The 25447-nt window shown below is 54.1% G+C and overlaps 7 protein-coding genes across 7 annotated transcripts; 3 read left to right on the top strand and 4 right to left on the bottom strand.

The window, feature by feature from the left end:
- Nucleotides 1-225: 225 nt before the first annotated feature.
- Nucleotides 226-1035, top strand: GCG54_00001277 (Aspergillopepsin-2; the record flags this gene model as incomplete). Its single annotated transcript, XM_045401395.1, has 1 exon — nucleotides 226-1035. One exon carries the CDS (start codon nucleotides 226-228, stop codon nucleotides 1033-1035), a length of 810 nt encoding a protein of 269 aa, XP_045258397.1.
- A 277-nt stretch (nucleotides 1036-1312) lies between these two features.
- GCG54_00001276 (Cytochrome P450 monooxygenase gsfF) lies at nucleotides 1313-3060 on the bottom strand (the record flags this gene model as incomplete). The annotated part of the gene is made up of 4 exons (XM_045401394.1): nucleotides 1313-1666; nucleotides 1719-2007; nucleotides 2065-2615; nucleotides 2674-3060. 4 exons carry the CDS (start codon nucleotides 3058-3060, stop codon nucleotides 1313-1315), a joined length of 1581 nt encoding a protein of 526 aa, XP_045258396.1.
- A 2058-nt stretch (nucleotides 3061-5118) lies between these two features.
- GCG54_00001275 (Clock-controlled protein 8) lies at nucleotides 5119-7321 on the bottom strand (the record flags this gene model as incomplete). The annotated part of the gene is made up of 2 exons (XM_045401393.1): nucleotides 5119-6404; nucleotides 6460-7321. 2 exons carry the CDS (start codon nucleotides 7319-7321, stop codon nucleotides 5119-5121), a joined length of 2148 nt encoding a protein of 715 aa, XP_045258395.1.
- A 5546-nt stretch (nucleotides 7322-12867) lies between these two features.
- Nucleotides 12868-14390, top strand: GCG54_00001274 (AP-1 complex subunit mu-1; the record flags this gene model as incomplete). The annotated part of the gene is made up of 4 exons (XM_045401392.1): nucleotides 12868-12906; nucleotides 12971-13099; nucleotides 13150-14256; nucleotides 14310-14390. The coding sequence occupies 4 exons, from the start codon at nucleotides 12868-12870 to the stop codon at nucleotides 14388-14390; spliced, it is 1356 nt and encodes a 451-aa protein (XP_045258394.1).
- Nucleotides 14391-14799: 409 nt separating this feature from the next.
- Nucleotides 14800-15758, bottom strand: GCG54_00001273 (uncharacterized protein; the record flags this gene model as incomplete). Its single annotated transcript, XM_045401391.1, has 2 exons — nucleotides 14800-14930; nucleotides 15005-15758. Coding segments are annotated over 2 exons (885 nt in total), but the record flags the coding sequence as incomplete, so codon positions are not given.
- Nucleotides 15759-18524: 2766 nt separating this feature from the next.
- On the bottom strand, nucleotides 18525-20396 carry GCG54_00001272 (Tryptophan 2-monooxygenase; the record flags this gene model as incomplete). Its single annotated transcript, XM_045401390.1, has 1 exon — nucleotides 18525-20396. The coding sequence occupies one exon, from the start codon at nucleotides 20394-20396 to the stop codon at nucleotides 18525-18527; it is 1872 nt and encodes a 623-aa protein (XP_045258392.1).
- A 2969-nt stretch (nucleotides 20397-23365) lies between these two features.
- Nucleotides 23366-25360, top strand: GCG54_00001271 (Glutamyl-tRNA(Gln) amidotransferase subunit A; the record flags this gene model as incomplete). The annotated part of the gene is made up of 1 exon (XM_045401389.1): nucleotides 23366-25360. One exon carries the CDS (start codon nucleotides 23366-23368, stop codon nucleotides 25358-25360), a length of 1995 nt encoding a protein of 664 aa, XP_045258391.1.
- Between the last annotated feature and the right edge of the window lie 87 nt (nucleotides 25361-25447).

The following is a 25447-nucleotide window of genomic DNA, read 5'->3' as shown; positions in this document are numbered from 1 at the left end:
TAGTGGCAATGGAAACATCGCGGGCCTCGCTGAAGACAACCTGCCGAGACATCGTTGCAGTTCATCGTCAACAGGTATAAAGATGGACTCAAATCGCCAAGACAAGTGAAGGTTGGAATCAGCAGCAGCAGCATCCTCAGCAGCAAAGCAAGAGCCTCAAGCATCAAACTTCATTCCTCAAGTCCTCTCTCTCCGGTCTTCACTCCTCCCACCCCAACTTTCAAGATGAAGTTCTCCCTCTTCCTCGCTGCCGCCGCCGCCGGCCTCGCCTCCGCCGCCCCGGGCACTCCCCTCAAGCAGCGCGACTACTCCCCGGTCACCCCCCGCTCCGACCGCCGCGCCCGCTTCAGCTCCAAGCCCATCAACCGCACCTCCACCGCCCCCGCCGACGTCGTCTCCCTCGACGCCGTCACCGGCGACAAGAACGTCGAGTACTCCTCCAACTGGGGCGGCGCCGTCAAGATCGGCACCGGCTACAACCACGTCACCGGCACCATCGTCGTCCCCGAGGTCAGCGGCTCCTCCGGCGCCGCCGCCTCCGCCTGGGTCGGCATCGACGGCGACACCTGCCAGACCGCCATTCTCCAGACCGGCGTCTCCTTTTACTCCGACGGCACCTTCGACGCCTGGTACGAGTGGATCCCCGACTACGCCTACAGCTTCAGCGGCTTCAGCGTCAGCGTCGGCGACTCCATCCGCATGACCGTTGACGCCACCTCCAAGACCAAGGGCACCGCCAAGCTTGAGAACCTGACCACCGGCAAGACCGTCACCCACACCTTCTCCAGCACCCCCTCCACCCTCTGCGAGACCAACGCCGAGTGGATCGTCGAGGCCTTCCAGGAGAACGGCAGCCAGGTCACCCTCGCCGACTTCGGCACCGTCAAGTTCACTGCCGCCGCTGCCTCCGGCACCTCCGGCTCCACCACCCCCGCCGGCGCCACCATCATCGACATCTCCGAGGACGGCGGCAAAACCGTCCTTGCCAAGGCCTCCGTCAGCGGCAGCACCGTCACTGTCTCTTACTCCGGTTAAATTTAGCCTCTTTGATCTGACTAGGAGACTGGCTTCGTGAGCCAAAAGACACACAAACATACCACATGTACATAGACTTGAGGAGATGGACATACATGGCTTTTCTTCGTGGGATGGAGTGACTGACATCACCCTCATTCTTATTATTGGATAGTATTCAGGGTTGGACAGCGAGAGATGAGAATTGATGAATGATGCTTGATGCTGCTTGATGCTGAAGCTTCTCCTTCCGTGATTCCCAGTGTACATGGCAGACGTGGGCCAGTAAGCCGTTTGTCTAAGTTCTAGTCTTCGCTATAACCATCAGCGGTCCCTTCAGATCACTCACTCCAACACTCATCATCTCAGGCAGCCTGCCTAAGAAATGCCCTTTTGAAACTTCCTCCATTTCTTGCGGATCGGCAAGCTGGAAGTCAAACTCATGCAACAGTGTGCTAGCAAGTTTGTAGATGTTGGTCTGAGCAAGTGCTTTTCCAATACACTGGCGGCTGCCCAGGCCAAAGTGCATGAGATACCGCGCGCGTTCCGCAATCTCCTCTTGGTCCCAGCGAGACGGGTCGAACACATCGTGGTCATCACCCCAGACACGTGGATTGTGGTGAAAGGCGTGATTACAGACAGCAACCGATGTCTGTCAGGAAATTCCGTTAGCGTCTTCACATGTTCAGGGAAAGTCAACTCACCCCTTGCTTGATGTGGCGTCCTGCAACCACGATGCCCTCTGGTGCTGTCACGCGCCTTGCCAGCGGCATGGTAAACACGGGAGTCAGTCGGAAGTTCTCCTTTACACACGCTCGTAGAAACGGCAGCGAGTTCTCGACTTCGGTGACTGAATATGCCGCCTTTTCTCTGTCAAGTGGTTGTAAGTTCGCATCAATCTCCTCGACACATTGGCGAAGAGAATCAGGGCTGTGGAGCAGATTCCAGAACAGCAGTGTCGTTGTCGCACTTGTCGTATGTGTTCCCGCAATACTGCTCCTAGTCAGTTTCGTGATAATATTCTGAGAGAGAGTGAGAAACCAAACTCACATGAACCCAAAAGCCTCCGCCTCAAGATCGCTCTTCGCAAGTCTCTCCCCGGTATCAGGATGCTTCGCCAATATCAAATTAGTCAATAAATCAGTCCTCCGCATGCTCCCCTTCTCCGCGTCGCGATCCACCTCACCAAGCCGCCTCTCAACACACTCAGCCGCCAACCTCGCACATTTGGCGCGCCCCTCAAACAGCCATTGCAGCCCGCTGTGCGGGACTGCCGGAAGCCACCTCTTCAGCGTCTGCGTCATCGCCGGCCACGATCCCGTCGTTGAGCCGAGGAGCGTGTGCGGCACGACGGGCGGGACGAGGGACTCGCTCTCGTCCGAGACCTGGGCGCCGAAGGAGCGGCTGAAGGCCAGCTCGCCGAGGACGTCGATGGTGTAGTACTGAAGCAGCTTCTTCAGGTCAAAGGCTTTTCCTTCACTCGAGAGCTGCGTGATTTTGTCGCGGAGGATCTTGACGTTGGCGTCGAGGTAGTGCTCCATGCCCTTGACGCTGGATAAGGAGAACGAGTTGGACATGTGACGTCGGCGGATGGAGTGAAGCTGTTGACCTTGTTCAGCAAAAGGCCTTGCAAAACAACACCGGAAAGGACATAGTTACTTCGACATTTCTCATGCCAAAGACATTCGGTATTTTGGCCCCAAACGCATCGTAGTACTCCGTCTTGGGCAGTCGCCGCCCGCCCTTCTGATACACCAGAGGAACCACCTCCTCAGCCGTGATGCTCAACTTATCTGGCCCATAGCGCACAAACTCCCCATATTTCGCGTGAAGTTCAGTCAGATTGTAGGGCTGCTGCAGCGAAAGAAACTCATTCACCTGCCACAAGTCCGTGAGAGACGCCCAGAAGGGCCCCGGGTATGCAGCAAGGGGATGAAGATATCTCTGGTAAATCACATACGCAAACACGCCGGCTACGACAGCCCCCGGAAGCAGGCCGACCAGAGACACTGGGGCATCACTTAGCAACTTGAGTATCGAGGACATGATGGCTTGTCAATGGGTTCCGAAAGGATAAAAACACATGTCATCCGAAACTCAGCATTGCATGATCAAGTCTTTATCTACCAGAAACAGATGCCCCGGTTGTCATCTGCCGAGTCTATCCTACAGAAAGAGCTGCATTGGTAAACTCTGCTAACCGAATCTCCCGGGTTCGCTGCGGTGACAAGTGCGGGGGAGAGGACGTCGGATGCCGCGATACCCTTGTCGATTCCCCTGCTATTTGTGAACCGGGCGGAAAACCTGGGGTGCATAAGGGTCTGCGGGGAAAACTATTTGAAAAGCGGGTGACATTTCGTAATCACAGCCATGTTGGTGATGTACACTAACATAGGCGGCTGATTAAATATGAAAAGGCAGCTGCCAGCATCATCAGTTCATGCTCAAGCTGGGTCCTGGACTTTGCTCTGCAGCACTGCGTGGGATGTGCGGATGTTGGGTTGGGCCAACCATAAATACTGTGGGGTTCGGCTCTGTTGATGGAAACAAGACAGATATGCTCAGAACCGTGGAACTCAAAGGGCGCCACGTCACCATTTACTAGAGACGTCTTGGTACATGCCTTGAGCGGAGTCGACTCCGGCGTACCCAACATGACAGAATGCGGTCGCACAATGACACTAGAAATTAAAGGACGGACCATCCGTTCCCTCATCATAAATCGCTGAGCGAACATGGGACCAAGGGGACGGTATCAAGAAATAGCATGTGCTCCCGCGTCGGTAGCTCCCGGACTTCCCCCATCATGTGGGGGACAGCGCCCGACGATACCTCAAGAGGCAATTTTCGCTGCTTCGAACACTTTACGTATGTGATCAACCGTAAACAACGTTTCATGGACCACGGGGATCTCGCATGTCCAGTATTCCGTCTGCCGAAACTCGCGACAGTGACTGCGCGTTCCATGTGACAAGTTGATAGTTCTGGCTCTTGATCGACGAGAATCCGATGCTGACATATACCAAATGAACCATGGTCCAATTCAGAATCGCAATTCGCAGCCAAGCTTTAAGGGTGCAACGCAATTGAAGAGCCTCCCGCTCAGCCCTATGATCCATCATTGGCACGGGCGGTGGGCGCTCGAACTTCGGGCACGTCGGGTACGTTTGCTTAGCATATTCGGGAAGTTGGTCGGATTTCGTGACCGTAGACCGTCCGTCTTCAATAAGCCTTTCGCGTTCGGAATTTCATTCCCGTATTCGGATCAGGTGAGCGTGGATTCGCGCGTGTAATCTCCGCTAGACCACCGCACGCGCAGTAGACGTGCTTACTCAATCGGACGGTGTTTGACTGCCAGTGCGACGGAATTGAATTGACGGCACGAAGCGTGCCGAAGATTGGCTTTGGAACTCCTTTCGCCATACGCTAGTCTCTTTCGTAATGTATTGCATTTCGTCCCGTCAAATTCTTGTTTCGGGCCCGTTCGTTGCATGTACGACAGAGGACCAAGTCACGAATAGTATAAAATCATGTGATTGAAGCACTAGGCAACCGCAATTCAAGATTCGTGGATTGTCCAGTTGATTTGAATCATAGATCAGATTTGCTTTGTACGAAGACGAAACGTAAAGCTCTATACACAGCAAACCCAACAGGCCCAAGTGGACCTGGGTTCGACAGACGCCTCAGTACTCTGTGGACCGTCCATTAAGGCTTGAGAAGCAAACAGCAAACAGACCATGAAAAGAAAAGAAAAAAAACTAGGCATTGACTATGAACTGCCAAATGACCAAGAACAAAAGCTTATCAAGACGAGATAATGAAATGTCCGTTATAGTTGTGGTGTTTGTAAATGTGTGATGATATGGTATACTTGAAGTGAAATGGGAACGAGGGCATCCTCGGGATGGTATCATAGGTTTGTGCCCTTTGTCTGCCGTAGCAGTAACTTGTCCGGGGGTTTTCTCTTGTTTTCTTTTTTCCGTGTTCCGTTTTTGCGCCGTTCAATCACCCACTTGGTTTTGTTGAAGGATAAAGGAATAGAACTAGCCGCCCTGTCATCTGGTAAATCCTGGCCACATACAAAGTGAAATCGTCGCTCGTTCAAACGGAGGCGGACTTGACGTCGCCCTCGAAAGGCTGAGGTTGAGAAGAATCGGTTTCAGGCTGCTCCCTCTTCTTCTTGCCCAGGCGCTCACACCATTCCTCAGCACTGACAATGGTGCCATCAAGGACACCACTAACTTGGAACATCATGTCAAGACCCTCCTTGGCGAGAACCAAGACACGATGGGCACCTTCACGCATCGCCTCCTCTTGTGCCTCGGCGCCAGTCTTATCGCCCTGTTGCTTTTCAAGGGCGCTAGCGTAGCGGAAGCGTTGCGGGAGCGTGGTCAAATGGCGATGGACTAGGAGACGCGCGTTCTCGGGGAGAGCGCCGCCAGCATACTTGGAGACGGTCTCGATGCAGTTTTTCAGGGTCTTCAAGATGTCACCCTTGAGGCCACTGATCTGGCCCGCCAACTGGGCACGCTTTTGATGCTCCGCTGCCTCGGTATCACTGTCGGTCATGGTGTGGTCGCCGTCGCCGTTCTCGCCCTGGCTCTCAGATCGACCAGCTTTCTCATACTGCTCGAGAACCGTCTTGAGATTGTTGATGACACCACCAAGATGGCCGTTAGCCCACCGCAACCAGCTCAGGCAGTATTTTAGACTCCGAAGACTTTCTTCACTCATGGCGATACTGAGACCAGACGTAGACATGATGAGTCGAGATTGCCATGCAGTGTTAGAGCTGTTGGGCCTCTCAGCCTTCTCGTCTTCAGTGTAAGCGGGTGAGCGGTAGTCATCGTACGCGGGCAGCGTATCGATGGTGCTCGCTCTGGAGAGTCGGCGGTCATGCTTGAACACGTAGGGGTCTCGTGGAGAGTCGATATCAGGCATGACGTTCGTTTGCGAATCGGCCAAGTGCCTAGCCAAGTCGCCTCCGGTATCGACCTTGCGTCTCTTGTGAGAACCCCCATCAGCGGCTTCCAAGTCTGTGGATTGGTGTCGCCGATTCGCCCCCAGCCACCAACGAACACCAGTCTCAATACCCGTCTTCCGACTAATGTTCCCAGCGACGTTTGTGATTGGTGTCATGTATCCTTCGACGTATTCGGCGCTAGTCTTGAATCGAGGAGAGAAGGTCTTTCCATTGTTGTAGAGTCCGGCGGTATTCTTGATGGTGTTGGCGATCATAGGATGAGATGTCGTCAAAAGCGATAGGAGGGGCTCTTCGGCGGATGTTTGCGAGCTCGCTTGCGGGTTCGAAGTTATGGAGATCGCCGGAGAGCCTACTGGCAACGGGGTATGATATGGTTGTGGTGAGTTGATGGAGTGGTCATCACCTATTCATACCGTCAGCAAGTTACAGTAATCACGAACAGGTCACTAGTTGCATACCAGCTTTCAGATCGCCAAGCGCTTCAGCAGCCATTCGCACATCTGGGTCCTCGAGAAGAACGCTGCGTTCTCGTGTATCGTAGTATCGATCTGGTGATGCAGCACTCATAGGAGTATTGTTGCTTAGGTCGAGGTCCATTCTCGCTGTAGTGTTGGCAGGTTGAGCATGACTGGGGGTGTAGTAGGTGGTGAGGGGATTGAGGCTCGGCCAGTGCGTTAGAGGAACGGTCGTCGTCGAGGCTCGCGTAAGAGCAGGTGGAGGTTGTTGAGGCTGCGGTTGTTGGCGACGATGTTTGGCTTCGAGGGACTGCGACGGAGGTGGTGGTGGTGGTGGAGGAGGAGCAAAGCGCGGGGGCGGGGGACCTGTTACAGACGACAAAGATGGTAGGTTGTGGCCGACGTTATCATTATGTTTGGCGGCGGGAAGGATGGGTGCAAGCTCGGTAGTCGGAGCGTCGGGAAACCTCAGCAAGTTGGGATCGTGGGACTGGGCATGCGCATAGCTCGGAGGAGCATATGAGGGCAGCTGGGACGGGAGGTGTGTCGGGTCGTAGCGAGCGTGGGAGAGAACGTGCTTGACCTTGGAAGATGAAGGCTTTGCTGGAGAGGAAGCGGCGGTAGTCGAAGAAGTACCGGCAGCTGAAGTGGTGGTAGCGGCAGGAGAAAAAGTAGTAGTGTGAGGGCGAGGACGAGAGTGCGTGTGAGGGTGGTGGTCGTGGTGGTGGTTGTGCGTGTGCGTAGTGGGCAGAGGAGGGACAGACGAGGAAGATGGCGGCAGCTGGCGGTCGCCAGAGTTGGGCCCGTGCAGCATGTGATTTTGGCTCATGCTCATGCTCATGCTCTGGCTCAGACTCTTGTCCATCTCGCAAAGTATATTCGGACGGCGCGTCGAATATTTTGGCGGGGAGGGGTCAGCGGAGAAGAGACTGCGGGCTAGGCTGGGCTGGCCGGACTCTGCTCAGGTTCCCCCAGCTGGAAAATTCCCCAGGCGGCAGAGAAGGGAGAAGGAAAAGACTCGAGAAGCAGGCCGAGGAGGAGGACCAGGAGCGAGACCGGCGCGCGGGTGTCTCAGCGGTCAACTCTGGACTGGCATGAGTGGAGATGCGACTTGCCCGGCGCCGTTTGGTTTGATTGAGATTGTTGAGGAATTTTTTTTCGCAAGCCTCTTTCTTGCTCGCGGCGTCCTTCTGTTCTCGAGGTAAAGTTGCAACGTGCTTGCAGCAGACACACAGGCTTTGGCTTCGACGTGGAGTGGAGGGCGTGTGCAGATTGGGCGGCGGCAGCGGGACGGGTCAGATTTGAAGCGAGGGAGAGAAGAAGGGGTGAGGGTGGCTGCGGGCGGCGCGACAGAGGTTCATGTAGTACGGTTTGGGCGAAGTGGCGAAGGATAATTCACACGACGGAGGGGATTCCCACGCGGACAAGGGAGGGCGGCAGGAGCTGGAGATGGATGGGGGGTTTCGGGGTACAGCCGCCGAACAACTGGAGCCTCCTGTCTGTCTGGTGTCTTGAGGAGCCCGACTGTCGATGTGAGTGTGATGGCGAATATGGCGGATGCTTGCTTGGTTGCTTGCTTGAGATGCCTTTTGCCCTTGATGAATGAAGGGGATGTGTGGACCGCTCGGGATGGCTGGTTGGTGGTGCTGATGGTTGGTGGTGGTGGTGGTCGGGATGGGGGTGGGAAGGAAGAGTCCGTCCGTCGAGTAGCGCCAGATTTGGGACGTGTGAACAGTTGGCGTTGGTTTAGATTATGGTGTGGTGTTGATGCTTTCCCCAGGTCCAGATGGGACGGAGATGGCGATGATGGGTGTATCCGTCTGTCTGTCTGCCTGTCTGTCGGCCTGTCTCTCTCTGGGTGTCCTGCTGGTGGAGGTGTGTCTCTGGTGACTGATCTCTGTTCCTGCGGTTGTGTCTGTGGTGTGAGGTGTGGTGGGCGCGCGCGGGCGGGAAACAAGGTCGGTGCCGTCCTGGCTTGCACGATGTACAAGCAGAGGAGAGCAACACGACAGAAGGGAGGGATGACGGGTTGACTCGATGATTGATAGATAGCTGATGGATCTGACCTGGTAACCCGGCCCTGTGCCTGGCCCTCGGCCTGCTGTTGATTGACTGATTGATTGAATTGCCCTTGAAGGCGACGGGGGTCAGAGGGGAACGGCGGCAGGTGCACCAGCCCGGCGGATATGGAGCAGGAGCAGGCGCGATGACATGGAAAACGAGGCAAGTGCCCCCCCAGGGCAGTCGAGAGCGAGGGCAGGCGCGATAGTGGGACCGCCTGCCTTCCTTCTTTCCTGGGTAGGCACCAACAACACACTAAAGGTACCGGCTGCCGGGAAGGCACCATTTTAGGATGGGCCTGCCCCAACACGAACCAACCGCACTGCAGCAACACAGGCAAGAGGCGAGGAGCATGAAAAGACACCACGACACTGAGGTAAGTGCTTGATAGTTAGTCACTGCTTCCTTCGTTTTGACACGAGCGACGACGAGGTTGCCTATTTCACCTTACGCATGAGTACGATACGATACGGCCAGCTCTCTGGCATGCAGTCCATCTCAGTTCCCCGACTGCAACATCTGCAACATCCAACACATGAGGGTGACATTCTTCCGGTATTCTGCCCGCCTCTCGTCTGCCCAGCTGTTTGATTCATCAATCTATCCTCGGTGGGGGTGATAACACGCCTCCAGAGGGGGGAACCAGTCAGACTCAGACTCAGACTCAGAGAATTCATCAGCACCCTGACCTCTGTCAGATCGACCTCCCCCATATGCCCACATTCCAGCACTTACAGCCTCCGAGTGGCGGTGATGGGGGTCCGACGTATCCCCCTCAAACCTGCCCCCAGCACGTCCAATCAACTGCCAACTGCCCGTCCACGTTCCCGTTTGTGGACAGGTCAGCCGCCCTCCATCTGCAGTCTTGCGTCCCGTCTGCATCGCTGGTGCAGCAGCAGCGGCAGCAGCAGCTACATCAACAGCAGAACCAGCAGCTGTCCATCTCGCTGGGAGCCTGCAGGGTCCGAGGCACTGGCTGCCTGCCGTCCTACCTACGGATACCTAGTGTTTGTTTCTGCCCACTGAGGTGACATGACAAGCTCGCCCGACGAGGTCGCAGAAATAGCCGACGACGTTGGGGTGGGAGTCGGTTACACCAAGAAACAAATTCGAACTCCGGGAGTCAGCTTGTTGTCAGGCCTCAGAACCCCAGTCCATCCGTCAGACAGCCGGCAACCCCCCATCCCCTTCCCTCTCCTCCCCAAAACCTAACCTTACCTCGCGTTGCAGCTGACAGATGATTACTCCCTAGGGCGGGCGGTGCTGAGTGCTGAACAGCAGCGCTGAGCGACACGTTGGTGGCCCAACGTCTGTCTCCAAAAGTCTCACCCAGTCTCAGTCTCACGATGCGCCGACACCTCTGGCCTGACGGCTGCAGACCGCATCTTTGTGCGTCGACCACCCGCATAAATTATTTTCTTTTCCTCGGTCAACAATGTGTGTAGCCGCTTACTTACGCCCCCTCAAGGCACATGCATGCGCGCCCAGCAGAATTGGGGCGGAAAACTTTCGAATAATGGCGATGCCCATTTGCTGCTGCTGTTGATCGCTTGAATCCTTCTGCAAGTCTCCTACCTACCATATTTTTTTTTCAACCGCTGCTATCAACGCACCGCAGGGAAGCACCTCGTTGCCCGTCGTCGAGGGAGTGCCCTGACACAGGTCGGGCTGGTTGGTACATGGTCTCAGGGGTGAAGAGAAGATCAGGGCCAAAGTTGGGGAAGCACGTGTCAGACCTCTTTGGGGCCGTCATCACATGCATCTGACTGGACGGGATGAACAAGTCTCTTAGCATGTGCAGCAGTGGCGCTGTTAGTGTTTCCATATATTGCCTACCGGGGCGCCTAACACTTGTCCCCGTCAACCGTCACGGGACACCAACGGTCGCCCAGCCGGCATTCGGCCCCAGACGCAAAAGAGGCCAGCGCGTCTGTTGATTGGTCTGTTTCTTGCCTCTCGCTACGTCACCCCAGGCACGGACGCCTTCTTTCCATGTGAAAGCGTAAAAAATGGACGGAAGGACCATCCACCAGACAGGACACCCACGCCATGTTGAGACTTGGAGACAGCCTGACTTTCATGTTTTTTTTTTCCTTCTCATCGTTCCCCTTGTCTTCCTTCACCCGTCCCTATTGTTCCCTTGGACTGTCTGATGTTTTCCCCCAGCCATTGTGTCTCGATCCCTCGTACCGACACCGGATCGCAACACGCAATATCACGTGCGAAAGTCTTGGAGTTGGAGAAATGGAGAAAGGGGGGCCAGATGACCATCAACCGACCATGCAATTTTGTCAAGATCCGCCCCAGGGTCCAGTCGGTTCTCGCTGACGTCCCGAACACTGACTATTTTCCATGGATTTTCCATGCCTACCTTATTCCTCCCAAACGCAAAATGCCATCTCCGCCGGCTTCCGCTAGCAGGAGTCGCCTTCACGCAACCCACCCATTGCCTTCGGTTTCGCTGGGAGCCCGCCACTGGCTTGTTTCTCGTGAACCACTGACGGCCCTGACCTGACCATGCGGTTCCTTGCCAGATCATAAGTGTGGGGAACTGATTGGCACCACACGATACAGATATACACGATACACGCACGTACATGCATATCCGGACACACTCCGGCTTCGAAAGAGGCCACCATCAGCGGAGCGTCGGAGACAACGGAACTCGGGGGTCGGAGCCAGCACTCTCCCACGAGCCATGGCCCATGGCAGAAGACCTGCTTGAGGTGCCCGACCACCTCTGCCAAGAGTCCCTGGTATTGCATGTGTTTGGAAACAAACTCCCCCATTTCCAAGGCCTGCGTGCCACCTGCCTGCTGCCCTCATCCCGCCTCGCCTCTCTCGCCATCCGGCTTCTGCTCAGCGTTCGGTTCGGTTGTTCGACTGCAATGCGCGACTCAGGCGCATCTGCTACCCGCTATTCCTGACTAGTTTTCCGGCACGATTTTTGGCCATGTGATGACATCTCAGACCCGAACAAGTGGATCGGCCGCGTTTCCTATCAGAGCACGAGCTCCCAAACTGCCCGTCCTCCCAATTTTCACGAGATAAACTCGCAGGTTGGCTCCGGCTCAAGATTGGGGGGCGTCTAACTCTGCATGGCTGGATAATGATGATGATGAGGGAGGGGGGTGTGATGCCCATCGCAGCCTCTATCGAAGTATACTCCATCAAAAAGTGCGGCGCACATACATACACATGGATAGCACCCAACATCTAAGATCTGCCAGCGGGCCGGGCGTCGCCCACCGCAACCTTCCCCTTGCCTTATGGCTGTCAGGAGGACATTGCATGAGGGTTTACACTGGAAGAGGCCAGCCGCAGAAACTCAAGCAGGACCCTTCTGCTAGCTCCGAACCAAAGGGCAGAAGGGCACCTGTCAGCGGAGCTCCAGCCTTCAGCTCGTGAGCCTCGGCGTCAGGAACTGGCTGAAAAGCCGCAGGGCCGACATTCCATGCATAGAAGCCGCGCTTGTGATAGAACCCTTCTGGCCGTAGATGTTGGGTTGTTGCGACGGGTCATCTGGCAGCTGTCTGTCGCAGCAAGGCAACAGCTCGTCGGCAAATCATGTCAAGGGAAAACAAAAGCGGCATGATGAAGACGAATACGGAAATTCCGACGTAGTATGTCTGGTCCCTCTGACACCGCCCAAGCAACAGTCGCATTTTCCGCCCGAAAGCAAGAAACACGGTACGCGGGCAGTTCTTATGGAACCAATTAGTTTTCCTCTACGCGTCTCGAAATCGCAGTTATCACATCAACGACGACACGAATGATCCCAGCAGAATGCCAGTCCAATCGTGGTTTGAATAATGCGCTGCACTGTCTAATGGACGCGGTGAAGAAGAGAAGAAACAAACGAGCAATGGCCGTGAGGAAAATTTTGGGATGTAGGCCAGCCGCGCCCCACAGTCCGGTCAAAGCACGTGATCTAGCACTGCGCGCCTCTGGAAGATTACATAAGACACCCGCCCGACTTCTATCTGCCTGCTTACGCTACGGAGAGGCGCCACAGACTCGCGCCACAGCGACAGCAGCCACCTATTGCCCAAGACGTAAGGCTGTCATTGCATGGCCCGTGCACCCTACCTTCCAAGGAGACATCGTGGTTTCAATGTCGCCAGCTTCCTGCGCGCGGTCACCACGACACGACCCGCGAATTGATGACACCTTGCCAACCACTGCCTCTCCCAACGTCTTGACACATTGCCGAGCTGCTTCGTTGAACGAATTGCATGATACGAGTCTTTCTTCTGCCGTAGTTCGTCTGGCCAGCGTGCCAATTGACATCCACCGCCTCGCTCTGCGGCTGCCCCTCGATCCGTCCCCCGCCTTGGCATCACACCCACCATGGCCTCCGCCGTCTTTTTCCTCGATTTGAAGGGCAAGGTGCGCATTGCGAAGCTCGCTCGCGTGTCGATGGACCAAAATATGCTGACGAGACGTGCGACAGACCCTCCTTGCCCGAAACTATCGCGGTGACATTCCCATGTCAGCTGTCGAGAAGTTCCCTATCCTTCTTAGTGAAGCCGAAGAAGAATCATCGGCTGTGCCTCCATGCTTCTCCCATGAGGGCATCAACGTACGTATCGATGCTTACGGTCCAGTCTCTCCGAACCTCGACTGACCAAGGACCGCCAGTATCTCTACATCCGCCACAACAACCTCTACCTCCTCGCCCTCACGAAACGAAACACGAACGCCGCCGAGATCCTCCTCTTCCTCCACAAGATCGTCGAAGTCTTCACAGAATACTTCAAGGCCCTCGAGGAGGAATCCATCCGCGACAACTTTGTCATCATCTACGAACTGCTCGACGAGATGATGGACTTCGGCTACCCCCAGACCACGGAATCCAAGATCCTGCAGGAGTACATCACCCAGGAGTCGCACAAGCTCGAGATCCAGGCCCGCCCGCCCATCGCCGTTACCAACGCCGTCTCTTGGCGTTCCGAGGGTATCCGCTACCGCAAGAACGAGGTCTTCCTCGACGTCGTCGAGTCCCTGAACCTGCTCGTCAGCGCCAACGGCAACGTCCTCCGATCCGAGATCCTCGGCGCGATCAAGATGAAGTGCTACCTCTCCGGCATGCCCGAGCTGCGCCTCGGCCTCAACGACAAGGTCATGTTTGAGACGACGGGCCGCACGACGCGCGGCAAGGCCATCGAGATGGAGGACGTTAAGTTCCACCAGTGCGTGCGCCTCTCACGTTTCGAGAACGACAGGACAATCTCCTTTATCCCGCCCGACGGCGAGTTCGAGCTCATGAGCTACCGCCTCAACACCCAGGTCAAGCCCCTGATCTGGGTCGAGTGCGTTGTTGAGAGCCACAGCGGGTCGCGTATCGAGTACATGCTCAAGGCCAAGGCCCAGTTCAAGCGGAGGAGTACGGCAAACAACGTCGAAATTATCGTTCCCGTCCCCGACGACGCCGATACCCCGCGCTTCAGGACCAACATTGGCGCTGTCCACTATGCCCCTGAGCAGAGCGCCATTGTGTGGAAGATTAAGCAGTTTGGTGGTAACAAGGAGTTCTTGATGAGGGCAGAGCTCGGTCTGCCGTCTGTCAGAGGCGACGACGAGCACGGCGGTGGTATGACTGGTGGCTTCGGTGGCAGTATGGGTGGTGTAGGCGCTCCCGGCAAGGGTGCGAAGAGGCCGATCCAGGTCAAGTTTGAGATCCCCTATTTCACGACAAGTGGTATTCAAGTTCGGTACCTCAAGATTACAGAGCCCAAGGTACGTTTACTCCCTCTTCCTCCCGCTCATCGTACACGACTAACAATTTCTAGTTGCAATATCCCTCGTTGCCATGGGTCAGATACATCACTCAATCAGGAGACATAGCCGTGAGACTGCCCGACGCGGTGTAAGACACAACGTCGAGGATTTGTTTTGCGGTTTGGGAAGGGGGTCGTTAATTGCAACCCAAGCTATTTTACTAAGCGAAAAGGTGGATTGGGTCATGCATCTTCGATTGCTGGACGATGGTAGACACGTCGGAGGCTCACGCAAGGACCCTGAGTAAGGGGTTACCATGACCAGGAGTCTATAGAACAGGAGGGACGCATGATGTTGGTGGCATGAAATATATCAAATTCTTCAAAAGATCACGCCCAACGCCGAACTCTTCCGAGATGCGAATGTCTCCAAAGTCGTCAGGTCGTTAAATGCCCCGATCTGAAATGCATGCGAAATGCTCAGGTCGCGATGACCTCGCGATGTCGTTGTGGTCACCCTGGCCACGTGCTACCAACCAGAATACCAAGTTAATAACTCCGATTACCCAATGATGGCTTTGCCGTTTTCTTCAAAGTCATTGAGGGTCTCAAAGTTGGAACCATGCGGGTTGGAGTACTCGTCGTAGCAGATCTGTACCAGTACTCCCCGCGGCGGACCTTTCGAGTCTGGCTCTGGCACCGGAACTAGGAGTCAGCCGCCGGTATCTTCAAAAGTCAGTCTCGGTGGGAAAAGCGTTGATTCTGACCCGCATGAGTGGAACGAGGCCCACCTGTCCAACGATTGTTCCTCCACCAGCCCTGTTGAAACACATAATCGGCATGACGAGGTCTTCTGTTGAAGGCCATAAGTCCGATTATGATCCCAAGAGGACCACCGAGGCCCTTCGATTGAGGCGAGCTGCTGGACTGGGACTGCGGCAGCGCGTATGTCTCGGGCAGGAGACTGGGTATCCATGATGGGTTTCTGCCGGCGACGTATCTTTCGGAACCACTGATGCGAGTCATCCCGGGTTCTCGAGAGTCGTGGTCGAACTCCAGTTGCATCCATCTATGCTCGACTTCTAAGTCTTCGACGATGGACGTGTCAGCGTCCGCGTAGATGCATGGAAGGAAACGCCAGCAGTTGAAAACGCTGTGAGTACTATGAACTCCCATGTTGTAATCGAGCGATGTTTGTTGACCATACTCGTCCAGACTTTGGTACTCATAGGCGATATTGCCTGGCTGTCCTGGCTGAGGTCGTCTCCAGAGATAGCCATCTGCTTGGCTTACGGTCCCATTCCCGTATCGCCAAACAGTGCCTGGGCTCTCGGTGCCATAATTTGCGCTGGTATTTGGTGGCAGAGGGTTGCCAAACCTGTCGCAAAGGGGACCATCCTCGCCATCACATATTTCGAACTCGTTTACGACAAAGAGAAAGCTCAATGGAGCCGTTTGCGGTGCCCCTCCCTGTTTGCTGCTGCTCTCTTTCGGCTTGGATCTCCTCTCGCTCTTCTTGCCCTGTCGATGGGATCTCTGTCGTTGTCAGCCTCGAGATGTTTGTTCTGGACGGCTTCCGTACTACCGGTAATAAGAAAGACATGTTCGTTAAACTGTAATTGGAAGACTCTCGTACGTTGACCCAAGCTGTCTAAGAGAACGTGTGGATGGACCCTTGGGGCTGAGTTTTCGCTGTTCGACAGCCGCGACTGCCACGCGATATGTTGGCTGATCTGATCAGAAATGACAGAGAAAGATTGCGTTCGCCTCTTATGCAACCATCACACTTAAGGGCCCAAACCAGGCTGTGTTTGCCCAAAGCAACAGCCTGGCATGTCTCGTTCAGGCCAGCTTGGACAACGTCGTCGACCGCCTCGACGGTATTCCGTCTGATTGGAGGCTGCTCAGAGTCAACGCAGTATCCGAGCCCAACTCTTCAGCGTTGACGCCCTGCAGATATGCTTGTTTTGCAGAAGATCATCATGGCTTCTGCGGTACTGTTCGTCATCTTTGATGACAGCGGAGGAGGGCACCCCGTGGTCACATGTTGTTTGGCTTGCATGCCGCCACGTTTTGTCGGTGAAGAATGACTGCATGATGCCCGGTTGCTTCTCGATGGCTGGACTGCATTGCGAGGCCATGAATGCGATTCCCAACGCCGAAATGTCGTTGGCGGTCGTTCGGCTTTCCCAGACGTTATGCCGCTTCAAGCCAACGAATAAACGATAGCGATAATCCCGCCGATTGCTGCCGGATGGGGGAGACAGATTCAGTTACATGGCTGTCGTTATCTGGTGCATTTCCAAGGTCTGGCACCTCCACGTTTCTCTGCAAGTACGTCGTCATGGTCGATACTGATTGCAGTAGCCTGAGTTGGCCAGCAGGGATGCGCTGGCTTCCATGCTGGGAAAGAGTGTGTGGAATTTTCTCTGTCGAACCTGGAGCAAGGGGATGACTTGCATGAATGATAGCCAATGGAGACCGGGCTCCCACTGCCACATGCTGGAGTTCGATTGCCCAGACCAATGAAAGGGTTGCAGTGTTGCTCGGGAGCTCGGAATGCGATGATTCCAGTCGCCAAAGCCTTCGACAACGGAGACTCGGCGCTGCGGAATTTCCTCGAGTACCTCGAACTTCCTGCACTATCAATGCGTCAATGAGAGACTCGAGGAGAGATGTCTCAGTACTCTACCCAATGACGTTACTGCCGGCAACCGTCTTGGTTCCGCGACAGAGCAGCCGAACAGTTCATTCGCGAACAAAAGGCTTTCCAAAAGCTATTGGTAAGCTCGTGTGACGGCTCCCCACGCCCACGCTGGCTGTAGTAGCAGGTTGACAGCCACCCTGTGCTTTGATAGTCAGATCATGATGTCTGGCAACCTCTGACTCTGCCCCCTCTTTGAGCCAACTGTCGGCTCTGCCACTCGGGCAGGACATTCCCGGCAGGCATTTGATGGAGCATCTTCATATGCATGGAGATACTTAGCGTTTTCCATTTGAGCCCAAGGGAGTGGGTGTGGAGGTTTGTACTGCGTGGAAAAGGCGTAGCGTTCTGATGCCGTTGGATCGGAGTGGTTGATATGTGGATTCTGTTGGATTTACTACTCAGGCTTGAATGGAAACAGGGTTTGGAACAAACTTTAGTTAGTCCTGGGAACGGTCCTGGGAACGTGTTGACATATAAGTGAGAAACCAGACGAGAATCAATGGCCGTAATTGGGGAACTCAACATGTGCATCTTTACCTACCTCAGTCGTCGGGTGTTGATTTCTCAAGCCCTAATTGTGTAGCTTCGATGGGATGCTGCCGACGATTGCTTCTGTCGGCCTGTTTAATAGGCGAAGAGGATGTTGGTCTAGGCTGTCGGGATAACGCCTGCAGAGCCCGTCATCCAGTGTATGGCTTCGACAGACTGCTGTCCTTAGTACCACCGGACGAATTCGGGAAATCGGTGACCGCTGGTAAGCCTCAATCGACTGCGACAGGCTCAGACGGACCGTATTCCAACCAGTCAGCCGAGTCGGTCTACAATACATTGACCGATAAAAGTCCATAGCCAATGAGGAAAAGACCGTTGTGCTTGGTTCGGGTAGAAGTGATGCGGGGTTCGTCCGGAGGCTTGGCAGACATCGTTGGGCTCCGAGCCGTTGACGTGGTCGGCCGTACAGCAGACCATAACCAAGTTGGATGATGCGTAAATCCTTCAAGATTGTCTTTATCAGTGGTCTTGAGGTGATAATGTGCGGTTTATGCAATGTCGGCATGTCGAGGAGGCGCCCAGATGGTGTTCCGACGGAGCTAGATTGGTCCCGAAAGGGCCTGTTGAGGCCGGAGTTTGGTGTTGGTTGTTTGTGTGACGTTGAATTTGGCAGTGTTTAGCGCTGGTCATCTGTCGAGAAGGAGGTGGTCCGTCCCCGTCATCTCCTGCCTGATTTGTTGTTCTTTCCGTTGATCTCCACGTGTGCTCCTTTTTGTGTTCGTGCAGGAGAAGTACACCTACATCCTTCCGTAGCCATGGTAAGCAGGCAGCAAGGAAAGAGCTGGACTGGATCACCGACCCGGCGCTCCTCAATTAATACTCAAATTCATTAATCCGCAAGCTGACAAGATCAATATGGGGCCATAAAGTTATGGATGAAGCAGGTGATTGATTCGGAAGATAAGATTTTCTCATTGAGCTGTGGAATTTAATTCAAAATACGGTCCAAAAAGATGAATGGTAGAAGTCAAAAGGTTGTTGAAGAAGGAAAGACATCAAGGATTACAGCATCATCATGAAAAAGACGATCAGTACTGGTACAAAGAAGAGTTGAGAAGAGCGGACGGGGCCAAGGAAGCTGCCAAGGGGTTCAAAGATCCAAACTGTTCAAACAAAGCCGAGAGGGTGTTATGGGCAGGCTGCAAACCACCATCGACCCATCCACCGAGGAAGGAGGTACAGTCGCTGTTGATGAGGACGCGAGAGCTCTGGTTGTTGACGGAAAACTTCTCGTAGTCGTAGAACATGGCCGAGATGTCGTCGTCCTGTCCCGGCAGTCCGAGGGAGAAGGCACCGTAGGAGTAGCGATCAAGAGGCCAGTGAATGAGGTAGAGATCGTCATCGGTGACGGGAGTGAGGTAGTCGGCATACTGGGCGTAGTCGGTTTCCTGCATGATTCTGGCGACTTGGGTCTTGAGGTCTGCTAGGAGCTCCTTGGGGTCCGAGATAGCCATCATCTGCAGAGAAAGGTCCTCCCACGCGTAGGTGACAAGGACCATGCCGTAGTCGGGATGGCCGTAGTCCAGAGTGTAGGTCTGTGGCAGGTTGGTGTCCGAAAGAATAACACGAGGGAAACCAGCGGGCTGGTTCTCCCAGAACTTCTTGGTGCGAATGAAGAGCTTGGAAGAAGCCGTCATGTGCAGGTCGTTGATACCCCGCTGAACTTCGTTCGAAAGAATTGGGTCCTCAGTGGTCTCCGAGACTGGAGTAAAAGCGTAGGTCATGGCTCTGTTGCTAGTTCCTACAATGACAAGGTCATACTCGGTGTCCGTGGTGCCAGACGAGCTGGTCTCTCGGACGCCGACGGCAAGTCCGCCCAGAGGGTCCCCACCACCGCTTGTAACTTCAGCGACGGTAGAGAACTTGGTCTTGACCCCAAGCTCTGTGGCCTTGTCCCAGATTGTGGTGGCGAGATCACGGATGCCGGCTGGCTGGAGACCGCTGGTGGTGTTCTTGGCAAAGACCGCCTGGTCTGATTCAAGGCCGTTGACCACAAGACGGAAGACGGAGTTAAAGCCAGAGGTGTACACAGCGCCGAAGCCGCCAGAGCCAATGCCCAAGGTTCCAAAGCGCGTAAAGTCATCCTCCGTCCAGACCTCGCCTCCGGGGACATCCCACTCGTGGTTCTCGCCAAAGATGCGCTGGAGAGCAGAATAGAAGCTGTCATCTCCAAAGGTATCCAAATACTTCTGCCACTCAGGGACTGCCTGGGCTCGGGTGGTAGAATCTGAAGAGCTGAGCCACTCGGTCATCTTAGAGGCCGCGGTCAGAGCAGAGGAACCGCCCTTGGTCAGGCCACCAGAGATGAGTTTGATCCAGCCGTTATTGACCTTCTCAAATCCAGAGGGGGGAGTGTTCGAGTCAACCCAGTCGGTAGCATTGTTCTCGTAGAAGACGATGGTAGGCACCTTGCCAGGGTCGGGGAAGTTCTGAATGAAAGTGTAGTTGAAGGCATTGGCGTAGTAGTAGAGCAGGTCCTCCGAGGGCGGGAAGCGCATGGCGCCCATCTCAGCGACGTTGACCCCATCAGGGGTTGGGAGGGAACGGAGACGACCTCCAACAGAATCAGTCGCCTCAATCAAGGTGACATCAGCGCCAGCCTTGGCCAAGTTGAAGGCGAGAACCACGTTGGTGATGCCCGCTCCGACGAGACCGATCTTGAAGTCCGAGGGGAGCGTGCCCAGGGGCTGGTTGATGTCGCCAGCAGCCTGAGGCCAAGCCGAGTAGATCAGCTGAGGGGTGTCAACCCAAGCTTGAGGGCGGGCTTTCTGCTCCGTGGGAGTGGTTGATTGTCTCTTGGCCAGCTGAGAAAACGAGGTCTTGTTGTTGGTAGAGGGGGTCTCACGGACGGTGAGAGGCGCGTAGGCGGCGTTCTTCTTGTAGTTGAAAGAGGGAATCATTTTGAAAAGAGTGGATAAGTGTTATCTGCGGGTTTTGAAAGAAGGTCTGAGACTGAGTGAGCGTGATGTCTTCAAAAAGGTTTTCTCGATGAAGAGGGAGATGTCGACCTCTTATACATCGACGCTGTGTCGTTTTTGAAACCCGACGTTCTCAAGAAAAGAGAAGAAAAGTGAGCGCAATCATCTTGATGCCGAGTTTGCCGCCGGATACGACTCTGCCTCGTAGGATTTTACAATGGTATGCATCTCGACTGTGCTCACAAAGACAGGAAGCCGCAAGCGCGGAAGAAATCCTGCAGCGCGAGGGCATCCGTCTTGCTCCTTGGCTGCCCAACTTCCTTGCACCGTGCGGACTTCCTTGGAAGGCAGCCATGTCTCCACTGACTTGGTCATTTTTCTGCTCGACGGCGCTCAGAATTTCCAAGGCTTTTTGTCATACGAGGGATTTCGAGCTTTGAATAGAGTTTGTGACGATGCAGTGACGAACCGACTCTTGAACAAGATCACTCATCGAGAAATGCTTATTGCGTGGGCAGAGCCCAGATGGATGTTAACAAACACTTACATGGTCCCGGTGAGAAGTGATGAGAGCTCTTTGGGGTAGGATTTGGATTCGAGTCAGCCAATGCTGCGCAGAAGCTCTCAACTCAGATGAGAGCGTTTCTGAAGTGGCGAGGGGTGCCCTCCTCACATCCAGGATTATCTGAGAGTGCAAGGGGCTTGCGTAGTTGAGCATATGACACACTCTTGGAGAGTTCACCTTAAAGGTCCTTGCATAATCGATGATTCCATTGGCATAGTAACAAATCCGAGTGTCAGCATTTGAACGTCATTAAGATGGCTGATGTACAGCCCAATATCATGTGTTGATTACTGGATCGAGAGAGAAACACCAGGTTTTGCATAGGAGATGAAGTAAGGCCAGGTTGGAACAGAGCCTAAAATCGCCATTGCGACACAACTTATGACTCTGCTCTGCAGCGGTTCCTTCTCGCATTCTAAGAACTGGATGTAAACCTTATGGTTGTTTGAATAGAGGAGTCATTGTCGATGCAACGTTAAAGAATTATGCATGTGAAGAAACTGAAAATTGAGTCGGTTTGGGAATAGGGGCAAGCGGCCCGCGAGGTCTGGTAAGACGCATGGCAAACGGACAGGAACCTACCCAATTCGTCGCTTCACCCCCACTCTAACAAACTCCGAATATGACAGTTCATCCCAACTCATTGCGCGCCTGTGTTCCCCTCCACCGCACGCTAAAAGCCATCCCAAGTTGAAACAATCCCTCAGTGGAGAATGTTCTAAATAGGTGGTCCACAAGGAAGAGAGGGCTGGGAAAGGCAGGGACAGGGAGCACGACAGAGAACGTGAAGTTCCGTCTACGCGTTACAGTTATGCAACTATCAAGCATAAAAAGTATGTGCCGTTCGTGATCAGCACGCATATCCTTTCCGAAGTTCGGAAACTCAAGAGGCTTGATGATGATTTTCAGTTACTAATACTAGACGGTATCGTGCTCGTTCAAAGCTAGTAGCAGGTATTCAAATCTTTCAGAGACGAATGCGATACATGAGCTAATAGTCCCGGTCGTAACAACCAATATTGGCGATAATCGAATTCAGCGGCAACTGAAGCTCACTATGAGGTTGAGCATATCAAACAAGGGGATAGACTAGATCACGTATGCCGAGTCATTCGATGGGTCGTGAACTGATAATTTGCTCAACAACAGCGCGGAGTTTCCCAATGCTCGTGGAAGGGTGCAAGTACCCCGTGAGGAAGGGTTGCAAAAAGTTGCAATTATTATCACTCATCAGATTCACTCTGCATGATTTTCTTACGATTTCAACGATAAAACTGGCATATGCCACTGACTCAGAAAGTATACTTGTCCCTGACAGCCCTTGTCGTCTGGCTAGATTGCTGCCGCTGTAGAGAGCGGATCCAGGGGAACAGGGTCACTGATGGGTCCATGCAGCGGCCCCTTCCGTGAGGCCCTTTCCGTGATCTCCACTAGACATGGTTATTTTGACAGCTTGGCGCCGTGCCTTACAAGGATAGCCACATGTCCTGCCTTGGTTGTCCCCTGATGCTGCCGCGAAAGTTTTGACTTCGTTTGGTACCTGAGGGTCTAGACAGACAATAGCCCAATCGCCAATATTGATTCGTAAGATGTGATCCTGAAATGGGGGCTGGTTGGACGATGAACGACGAACATCTTCGGCGGATTCGCGTGGTAATTCTCGGATATTGTCGCCAATGAGCCCGCCTCATCAATGAAAACATAGATCAATTGCCCCACCGCTATGCCCCTGGAATTGATGAGAAAGTTCTTGAAGTGGAGCGACTCTACATGGCGCCCATGCGAACATGAGGAATCAGGGTCCAATTCAAAGCTTGTCATCCGCGCGCATCGCTGCAGGCGGCGGGGGTGGGGACACACAAAGTGCCTCAAATGCAAGTCTTCGACATCAGATACCTTCCAGGGCAAGCTCCGGCAACAAAACAAAGCCAGCAGTAATTCGGCCTAGTTGCCCCCACATGTCTCGAAGCTGTTCCCATGACAGGACCACTACGGTGGTGGTTGAGCGCGGGCTTTGCGTTGTTATCATCGGGTAGAATTCAGTGATACAAGGTAGTAAGGCCGATATCCATCCCGATGGGTAAGTTGAATGCTAATTCCCTCATTGTGTGGGATGATATCCAAGGAAGCAGGAAGACTTTCGCGTGGAACAGCACCACTTTTGTCTCTCAGTCTCACTTTCCCCAGCTGCAGGTGATGGCAAATTTTGTCAACATGGAAGTTTCGCCTGTTTGCTTCATGTTTTCTTTTTTCTTTCCTTTTTTTCTTTTTGTGGGATGGCCAGTGAGACCTCATTGATTTTGAGCGTCTACGATGATGTTATAAAAGCACGCCCGGACGAGACGGTCCAGAGTGTTCTTTTACATCATCATTCTCTCAGCATTCAATGGCCATCACAGCCCTTATCATGAAGATGAGAAGCGTTCTTTTGCCGCTCGGGCTTACGGCCGCCGTCGCTTTCATGCCAGTACACGGTCTCACACCCCTTAATGGTACTCTTTTTCAATCAACCTTCGTTTCAGACAACCAGGACCAAGTCTTCCGTGCCGGAGACAATCAGTATCTCGCCGTCACCTCTGGTCCTGTGTCATCTGTTCCTTGTGTTTCGGACCCCTCTCAAGGACCTATCACATATGTATCCGCTCTTTCCGCTGAAATTACCGGTGAGCAGCTTCAGCAGGCTGTTGAAAAAGCCTTGGCAGAGGACGACATCTTCAATCAGGACTTCCTCGGAAACGTCCTTGTCAGCGCTAGTGGTTCCGATGACCTCGATGATTCGGTGATTACTTATCTCGAAGGACTCGGGTCAACTATCATCTACGCCGGCGTGGATGGACCCAGCACTTGTGGTAGCTCAACTCTCACCCCCTGCCCATTCTTCGCCATTACCGACGGAGAGAGCCTTTGGCTTAGCAAGGTTCACCGCATGTATGTCGACACGTACAGAACGTTCGTGACTGGAGTGTACGAGTCGAATGGCAGTTACAAGTCTTTGACGCAGGCAGAGGCCGACTGGGGATATCCCATGATTCCTGTCCCCTCGAGACTTTACAGTATCGAGGATGACAGCCCGTTGGCAGGCCAGCGTATCGGAGTCAAGGACATCTATGATCTGGAGGGTATTCAAACTACTGCAGGTAGTCGAGCGTACGCTGCGGTCAACGATGTCGCAAGCAAGACTGCGCCAGCACTCCAGCAGATTATCGATGTCGGCGGAGTCATCGTGGGCAAGCAAAAGACAGCTCAGTTTGCTTCTCCCGAGAACCCCTGGGACTGGAACGACGCCTCTTATCCTCGCAATCCCCGTGGCGACACCTTCTTGAGCTGCTCTGGCTCCTCTGCTGGAGCTGGCTGCTCCGTTGCCGCGTATGACTGGCTTGACTTTGCCGTCGGTACTGATACTGGTCTCTCGGTCCGACAGCCTGCTGCGTTTTCTGGTACCTTTGGCAACAGGCCCTCGCAGGGCATGATTGTCATGGAAGATGTCATCACCAACGCTTTCAATGCCGACACTGCCGGCTTGTTTGCTCGCGACCCTGCCAAGTGGGCGGCCTTTGCCAAGGCGTGGTACGATCCGTCACTCCACGAGGCCACCTCGCTGAATGGCCTGCCTGAGTTGTCGGTGCCCGACGACCGCACGTTTCCCAAGCGTATTCTCTACCCCATTGATCATTTGCCACTGAAGAATGCTGCCGCCGAGACCATTCTCCAAAAGTTTTTGAGCGACGCATCTGCAGCTTTGGGCGCCACAGTGGAGAATTTCAACCTAACGGAAACGATCGAGGAGACCACAGGACGGCCCATCTCGCAAGTCCTCGGCGATTTGTTCATTCTATGGACTCATGACCTGATCCGTCAGACTTCAGAGCCTTTGCTAGCGAAGTACAGCCCTAACTTTCCGGCTCTTGATAACCCATACCGTGGGGTCTTTCACAGTCTGACCGTTGACGACAACGCTTACAAGTCCGCTATGGCCAACAGAACCCGTGACGCAGCTGCCTGGCACGAGAAAGTTCTCTTCTCCACAAATGATTCTTGCTCAGAGTCGATTTTTGTCTACGACGTCGGAACTGGCGGAATTCCCACGTTCAGAGAGCAGGATCTCAACAGCGGTCCGGGTGCAACCCTCCCTGTCAACCCCACCACCGCTCAGGCAGCATCGACTTCGGCCTCGTACTTTGGCGATGCGGATTTCACTGTGCCCATTGGTCAGGTCTCCTACTTCAGCAATGTCACCTTCCAGGAGGAGATCATGCCGGTGACTGTAAACCTTGTGGCCAAGAGGGGCTGCGACTTTGTTTTGTTCAACATGATCAACGAGTTGGTGGACAAGGGTGTTTTGAGCACGGTTCTGACGGGACAGACAGCTTTCGCTACTTGAAAGCCCGCTATTATGTAGACAATTATGTAGACCCCATCAAGCTTGTGCAAGTTTGCACTTCAATTCAAAGGTCTATTGATATTGCTG

Source organism: Colletotrichum gloeosporioides (genome assembly GCF_011800055.1).
Source record: "Colletotrichum gloeosporioides strain Lc1 chromosome Unknown consensus_85, whole genome shotgun sequence".
Lineage (NCBI taxonomy): Eukaryota > Fungi > Ascomycota > Sordariomycetes > Glomerellales > Glomerellaceae > Colletotrichum > Colletotrichum gloeosporioides.
The sequence above is the reverse complement of the archived record's forward strand: the minus strand, read 5'-3'. Positions and strand labels throughout refer to the sequence as shown.